This window comes from Fonticula alba, assembly GCF_000388065.1.
Source record: "Fonticula alba strain ATCC 38817 unplaced genomic scaffold supercont2.5, whole genome shotgun sequence".
Classification (NCBI taxonomy): Eukaryota; order Rotosphaerida; family Fonticulaceae; genus Fonticula; species Fonticula alba.
In genome coordinates, this window is record NW_009242975.1 from 1,986,919 (window position 1) to 1,994,598 (window position 7,680).

The 7,680-nt window shown below is 66.6% G+C and overlaps 2 protein-coding genes across 2 annotated transcripts in view; both read left to right on the forward strand.

The window, feature by feature from the left end:
• Window positions 1–1,043, forward strand: part of H696_03598 (hypothetical protein) — a gene marked incomplete at both ends in the record, with an annotated part of 3,944 nt that extends 2,901 nt beyond the window's left edge. The window contains one exon of the mRNA XM_009497470.1: window positions 790–1,043. Coding sequence (XP_009495745.1) covers window positions 790–1,043 — 254 coding nt within the window. The remainder of the gene's footprint in view (window positions 1–789) is intronic.
• A 79-nt stretch (window positions 1,044–1,122) lies between these two features.
• H696_03599 (hypothetical protein) lies at window positions 1,123–4,400 on the forward strand (the record flags this gene model as incomplete). Its single annotated transcript, XM_009497471.1, has 11 exons — window positions 1,123–1,181; window positions 1,355–1,465; window positions 1,587–1,672; window positions 1,840–2,112; window positions 2,243–2,448; window positions 2,504–2,588; window positions 2,745–3,191; window positions 3,339–3,493; window positions 3,588–3,754; window positions 3,834–3,999; window positions 4,146–4,400. 11 exons carry the CDS (start codon window positions 1,123–1,125, stop codon window positions 4,398–4,400), a joined length of 2,010 nt encoding a protein of 669 aa, XP_009495746.1.
• Between the last annotated feature and the right edge of the window lie 3,280 nt (window positions 4,401–7,680).

Below are 7,680 nucleotides of genomic sequence, written 5' to 3' on the forward strand. Positions count from 1 at the left end.
TGGCCGGATATCATGCCGGCAATCTGCCACCGGCAAGGACCGCCCCGGGCAAGGAGGGAGGGCGTATCAAACCAGACAAATACACTGTCGCCTGGAGGGGGGGAGAGAGTCTGGTAACTCGGGCTGCGAGCGAGGTTGGAGGCCAGCGGAGGGAAAGGAAATGTCCAAGTGAAAGGCCTCCGAGAAGAAGCCTTGGAACAGGTATTCGCAGACCTGGCTGGTGTTTCGGTGGTGCTCTCGCATGCTCTTCGACACAAGGCTGCGATGGGCCTCAGCTCTTGGCAGAGAGTCCCGAGGGAGGGTTTTGGCCTTCGGCGCTCGGTCAAGGGGGAGATCCCCGAGAGTCTCGCACATACGCGCATCTCCATCTGTCTCGGTCCCTCCGGTAGAGGCCTGAGATCGGCAGCCACCCGGCGGCCGTCTTACCACATATTCCCCCACCGGAGAATGCTATTAGAAAAACCCGGAACGAGCCCTGCCCGGACCCGCCGCAGTAGTATTTTCGGTATGGATTCCGTAAAATAGTCGCTCTTTCGACAGACGGCTGGATCTGTGAGAATCCGGACATCAGAATGCCTAGAAGCCGTCACACAATACTAGATCGCTTTCGCCGAGTACCACTCACCTAACTTCTTCAGCCCGTGACGACATGCTGCATTTCCGTGGCGTATTGATTGTGGGTGTGTGTTGATGGTGCATGCGCGCACGAGCGCCCGCCATCGCCCTCTCTCGTAGATCTGGCCTCTCCTAGTCCACACATCTCACCCACCCCACCCCCGCCTGACCGAGATTCTAGCATCTGTGTGCCATACTTTGTCCCTTTGGTGGCGGTCCGCGTGCCGGCCAGCGAGGACCCGCTGCTCCAGTCGAACTCTGCTCCCCTCATCAAGCGGCTGATCGACAGCTGCACGGCGCTGCCAAACCGCCGGGCCGTCCCGACGGCCAATGGCCTGGCCATTTCCCGCCTGGCCCTGCCGGTCCTGCATGCCATCTGCCTTGAGCCCGCCTCACCTCCGCGGCGCAACGACCCCTGGCATCTATAGCCACGCAGTGTCGGCCCTGGTGTACGTCACATGGAACGCGGCCGATAAATCCACCCATTGTTGCTTCTTCGGGGACAAAATGGCGGCCATCGGTGCCGAAGGGGCCGCTGGCAGCTTCTCGGAGGCCAACTCGACCCTGTGCGCTTTCCTCTCGCCTGCTCCAGCCAGCATGATGGTTGATTGGGTGATTTTTGCTCTCCTCCTCCTCCCTCTGTACAAGGGCGTCAGTGCTGACCGTCGTGTGCTGGGGGTGTCCCCTGCTTGCTCTGTCTGCTGTGCTTTGCTCCCCCTTGCTGCTGCTTGCCATCCAGTACCGAGCTCCATCGCCGCATGCTCGGGTACCACGCGCTGCGGACCCTGCAACACCTGGCCAGCCAGGCCGATGTGACCACCATCAAGTGGCTGCTGGATCCGATCTTCAGGTGCGCTTCGTCCTGCCTCCCTCCTCCCTGTCCCATCATTATCTTTTGGCTCCGGAAATTGACAAACGCCCCCTCCTCCCTCTCCCACCTCACCCTGGGCCATGATCACGATGCACCCCAGCTGGCTCGAGGATCTGGCCAACTGGGACCGGCCGCGCGGCTTTGCTGCCCATCTGATCGCCCAGTACCAGAAGTCCCTCGGTGGATGTGCCCTCCCACTGCCTTTTCACACACATGCTTACATGCACAGGCAAGCAACTCCCATGCTCTGTCGGCTTGCCTGATCGACCGGATCGACGTATTTAGGGCTGACGACCTGGGACAAGGCAGCCTCCTGTGCGATATGCTGGGTATGGTGCTGTCTCGGGGGAAAGGCTTCGATGCGATAATCCCGCCGGTTTACGGCAAGGCCATGGAGTCGCCGGCGTCCTTCGCCCTGCCGCAAACCGAAGACCATTTGCTGTGCCTGGCGGACCTTGGTGGGGAGGAGCCGGCCCGGGGTGAGTACCAGTGGGTTGTCCTGCTGGTGAGTGATACCCTGAGCGCCGACCGGTCGCCCCTTTCCTCGGCCAGCAGCGTGCGGTCCTTCGGCAGTAGTTCCTCGGAGACCGGTGTCGGAGGCCACGGCGTCAACCCATCGCCGATGCGTATGCCCACGGTCCAAGTGTCGGAGTGCTGCCTGGGACACGGGTCCCTGAGATATCCATCACGGGTGCACCTACGCATCTTCACAAGGATGCGGGGCATGCTGCCCGCACGTATCTCAGAGATGTCTAGAGCTGCCGCCGACCTACGCCAATCCGTTATGGGCGGAACATCAGGAGCCAACGGTCAACATACTGTGCTGGTTCCTGCTGTCGCTGGTTGAATTGCTGATTCACTATGTTGGCACCCTGCCCGACCGGCTGGCCTGCTCATTGTCAGCCCTTTGCATCATAATGGCCCTGACTGGCACCGAGTTGGATGCGGCCATCGGGGTCACTGTTTGCCGATGTTGATTGGCACTGTCGGGCGAATTGCCCAGGCTCCTCGGTGCAGCCTCACGACTGGTGCAGCCCGCTGCCGAGCTCGGCCAGCCAGCTCTTCAGCCTGACGGTGGGGAATCTCTCGAGCCGGAACTTTGGTGCGCACACAGGGCGATGGGGGGCGGGGGCGGGGGGGAGAGCTGCTCGGACAATTGCCGTCCTTTTGGCCGCACTCCCTCTCGACAGGAGCAACGCATGCTTCGCTCAGATACACACACATGCATACATACATAAGAACATGGTGCTCTGTTCAGCCGCTCGGAGTTGCACGCATGCGCTGCTGCACGAGCTCCTCCGCTCGATGAGCGATGCGATGCCAGACGGCCAGCGCCCGGAGCAGCCGGTGCTGGACGCCTTTGCCAAGGCACATGGCGCGCGCTTGCTCGTGTCCCTGACGTCGGTCTTCAGTCGGGAGCTGACCCTCACTTCGGGTCCGGCTTCCGGGGCGGATCCCCTGTCGGTGGGCGACATCCTTGGCCTTGCGGCGGCCTTGGCCGACTACACCGGGCTGCAGGCGGCGGCCGCGGCGTCCGATGGTACGGGCGACCCGGCGGGCCTGTCTGCGGCGGGCGGGCTGGCTGTGGCCTGTGTGGTGGCGGCACTGGCCGCGGCGGCCGACTCGGCGTCCACCTCGCTCTCGGCCCGGGCAGCGCACACGCACAATCTCTCGGCCCCGGTTGCGTGCCTGACCTGCTCCGCCTGTGCTTGTGGCTCGATCGCCCTCGGCCACTGACTGCATGTCGTGCGGATTCCCCAGATTCCTCGTCCCTCGCCCGCGGCATGGCACCATGTCGTACCTCGGTCCCCTTTGGTTCTGCTTGATTGGGTGGGTCTGGCGTCGGCGCTAGTGACCAAGGCCCGGCCGGAGTTCCGGCCTTCGGCTTCGGGGGCCACTCCTTCCCGGTGGACCAGTCTGCACAGCATGTGTGGCGTGCCGGCCGCGGTGACGGCCGCCGGCCTGAAGGACACCGATAGTGACCTCCTTACCACCAACATACCACGCGTGAGCACCATGCTTTTGGCGAGGGCTAGCCCGGAGCTCTCGACTCCAGCCGCCAAGCTGACATGTCCCCTGTTGGTCCATGTGCCTCGGCCAGAATATGGCCGAGGTGAAGTTTGCTGCTTATGAGCAGCTGGCCAAGTCCTTCGCCGGTGAGGCGCCCCATGCGCATGTGGCTCCATCTCCGACCAGCTCGGTGCTGGCGGCCGGTGCGGCTGGCACCGACATCACCTCGCTGCTGGTCTTTGTTGGCTTGGACGAGAGGTGCGCGCTGTCTGCCCGCATGTATTCACATCTCTTCTTTCGTATGCTCCTGACCCTCTGGGGGGTGGTCTGCGCACAGTCACTGGTCGGTGACTGAAATTGTCGGCGCTGGTGGCCAGCTTAAGTCTGGTGCCGGGGCTGGGGCTGAGGCAGACGTCGGGGCCGCCGAGATTCCTGTCGAGATTGGAGAGGTTGGGGAGGTTGAAGACGATGCTCACGCCGAGGATGAGACCGCGGCCCGACGAGTAGCCCGAGCAGGAAGAGGAAACCGATCCCTATGAGGAGGTCATACAGGTGCTGCCATCGGCGAGAGCGGCCGACTCGCTGGGCTTTCGATGAGCCGATGACCCCCGAGCAACACCAAAGCCACGTCGTGGTTGCTGATGAGTAGGTGGAGGCCACTGACGGGGCCACTCAGCCCGGGGAGGTGGCCAGTAGCGATGCCAAGACGGCCGAATCCTCTCCCGGAGCGTCCTCCTGGGACTTTCCGGCTGCCGGCTCGCCAGCTTCCACTTCCAACCATGAGGAGAAGAAGAAGAAGAAGAAGAAGAAGGAGGAGAAGAAGGAAGAGAAGAAGGAGGAGAAGAAGGAGGAGAGGGAGAAGCAACGGGGGGTTGGTGAGATCGCCTCCGGGGCCAACGCGTGATGCACCTGTCCTTGTTGCATGTGCCGCGTGATAGCCGCGTGGCTCGGGGCATATGGGTCCCCACACGCTCGATGTATTTCCAAGACCCTCCCCCGCAGCCTGTGGATCCTTGTCCTTGTTGATGCATCAAGTTCGCCATTCCCCAGTCACTGGCCTCTGGGGTCCCTCGCTCCTTTCGTGGTCCGGCCAGTTGACCCCGAAATGGGTCTGAACTCGCTCCGGATGTTCTGAATCTTGAGCAGCCCGGGGCGCGAGCAGGGAGGGCTTGGCCCGAGGCAGGCGCGCCGGAAGAATTGACGCCCGGCGGGGAACCCTGCCAGCGGTTCCCACCCGGCGCGCGGCCTGGCCCACGGGTCAGGCCGCGAGTCGCCCCAGAAAATGAGTGACCGTCGCCACGGGGGCGCGAGGGGGGGCGGGCTACGGGCGCACATTGCCGCAGGTTCGGCCACCGGCGGGCCGATGTGATCGGCCTCCCCCCCCCCCCCCCCCCGCCCCCACAGGCTCATGCACCGCAGGGCCATGAGCGCCGGGCGTCGGAGCGGGGGACTACCGGCGGCAGGGAGGCCGAGGAGCCACAAACACCCGCGGCTGCTGCCAATGTACCGGCTGCTTGCGGATAATATTCCCTCGGGGCTGGGGCGGGGAGCAGAGACGGGCGGCCGGGGCATTTGGTGCTGCAGCACGATGTGCACGCGTGCGCCTGCGGGGGCGGGCTTTCGGGCACTTCTCCGAGCGGGCCCCCTCCCCCACTCCGGCAGGAGCGGGACTGGGCCGCGAGGAGGGAGGCGAAGGGTGGGCGCGGGTCTCCCTCGCCCCCCAGCGTGTGTGCCCGGCGCTTCCGCGGTGGGGAGGGGGGGGGGGGACGAGGGCCGGGAAGAGAAGGCCCCGCGCGCGGCGCCATATTTCCGGGGTGTGAATCCCCGGCCGCAGGCAGCCCGCCCATGACCTAGACCGTTACGTGCTGGCTTGAGCGCGCGTCCGTGGTGCTCGCGGCGTCGTCCGGCCCGGGGGAGGCGAGGATCGGCGCGCGGCGGGCTGGTGCCGATTCGAGGGAGGCGCAGGAGGTTCGGCGCGCCTTTTCTCGGCCCCCGGGGGGATCAGGCCATCCGCCCCCAATCCCCAAGAAGGCCCTTCCCCCAGGGGGGGGGGGGGGGGGCGCGCGCGGGCGCCTCGGCCCCCGACGCCCCCCAGCCGCCCGGCGGGGTGCCCGGGAAATGCCCCGCGGCGAGGCTGAAGAGGGGCGCCGGCGCCCCGGCGCCGGAGACACTAGCGACATGGGCCCCGGGCTGGTGTCGCCGGAGGGTGGCCGGCACTGGCGTGGGGGAGGGCGCTGGGCCCGGGAGCGTGTTGGCCTCTCAGTCATCGGCCTGAGCGGCGAGCCGGCCCGGCTGGCAGCGGGGCGAAGTCATGGGCCGAGGGGGGAGGGCGACACTGGTTTGGGGGCGGGCCGGCGGGCATTCACGAGCCAGCACGCGTACGCGTGGAGGAGAGGCTCTGCTAGTCATTGTATGGGGATATTGAGGCGTGGCGGCGAGCGGTGCCGAGTGTGAGCAATTCGCGCGGAGGCCTGGGGATGGCGCGTGGCCGAGGGCTGGCGCCGGCCATGGGGCCGGGAGAAGATGCCCAGAAAGAGGCCAGCCCTCCTGCCCAGGCGAGCACGCCGGCCCTCTTGCAGCGGCCGTCGTTGCCGAAGTCGCCGCCGGTGGCCGCAGTTGCAGCCGCAGCCGCAGCCGCAGCCGCAGCTGTGCCGCCGCCGGGGGACTCTCCCCAGCATTATGTAAGAATCGCGTCAGGGACCAGCCGCTCGGAGGCCCGGGCACAGCGCAGGGGCGCCCCTGGCATCCCGGGGGCGGGCCCGTTTGCTTCCCCCTCTCCCCGCGGTGGGAGCCTGTTTGACGGCAAACGGGGCATTGCGTGTCCCATGTCGGGGAGGTCTTGGAAATAAATGGGTGATTATGATATTCGGGCTTTTTGCTTTGGAGGTCTGTCCGGTCCTGATCTTGTCCCTGGTCTTCGGGCGCGAGGCCGTCCCTGCGTGAGAGGGCTCTTGCAGAGGCATTTCTCGTGCTGGCGCGGAGGGCGGCGGGGGGGCCTGTTCCTCAGGGCTTTTCGGCGAGCCCGGAGGCGTGCATGTCCACCGACGGGTCGGGCGCCAGGCCAGGCGAACCCGGATCCCTCCCCCACCCCCCGGAACAGCATTGGTTGTGTTCGGGTACGGCCGTATGCCGCCCGGGGGTCGGGAGCAGGAGAGAATGGCCGACGAGAGGGCGCCGGCAAGGGCGCCTGCCAGCCATTAGTCAAACGCGCCCAGTGCATGCGCGCTATGTGTCAATCGATGTGTGTCACCCGGAAAGGCGTCATGCCCCGGGGGCGGGCTCCCCCCGCCCCCTTCTCTCTCTCTCTCTCTTCCCTCTTGGAGGCCGAGGGTCCCCGGGGGTGAGCATGCCGGGTCGCAGGCGGGCGGGCGGGCGGGGGAGGGGGGGGGAGGGGGGCAGGGGCCGGGCGACGGGACTGCGCCCGAGGCAGCTTGTCCGGCCGGGCATACGTCCTCCGGGCCCTGTTCCTTGGTGGTGTTGTCCCCCGCGCCGGCCCCTCCACTCCCCCCCGTGGAGGGAGGCGTCCGTGAAGGGCGGCATGCTGCCAGGGTGTGGCTCTTAATTCCGTCGGTTCACGCGAATGCGCCGGGCCGTGGTACGCCCGGCGCGGCCGCGCCTCAGCGTGCGTTGCCTCCGTCGGCAATCCCCCCCATGTGTCTAGACTGTGTCTGGCGGTCTTTGTCCCAAGGCCGGGGGGCGGGGGGGGGGGGGGGGGCCGACAAGGCGGCCGGGGTCCGCACCCCCAAGGGTGGCCTTACGGACGAGGGCCAGAGGGCCGTGTGCGCAGGCGCTCACATGTGGCCCCCGGGTGCAGGCGGCTATGTGCCCCATGCCTGCTGGCCCCCGTCCTCGCTGGGGCTTGCGCTGCGCCCCTGACCGCCACCAGAGGTCTGTGTCTGTGTGTGTGTGTGTGCAGGACGCGAGAGCAGGTCTCTCTCTCTCTCTCTCTCTCTCTCTCTCTCTTTCTCTCGTGCAGGCCAGCAGTGAGCTCCCCGGGGCGTCGAGCGCGTGACCGGCCGTTTTTGGCGGCTCTTTTTCGCCGGACCCTCTACCCCGGGATCCTCCCGGCGCTTGGCTTTTGGCATCTAGTTCCCCGGGTTCGCGGCAGAGGCGCATTTCCCCCGGCCCCTCCTCCTCGGCCCCCAACGAGACACCGTGCCTCGGGGCCGGGGCCGGGGCCGGGG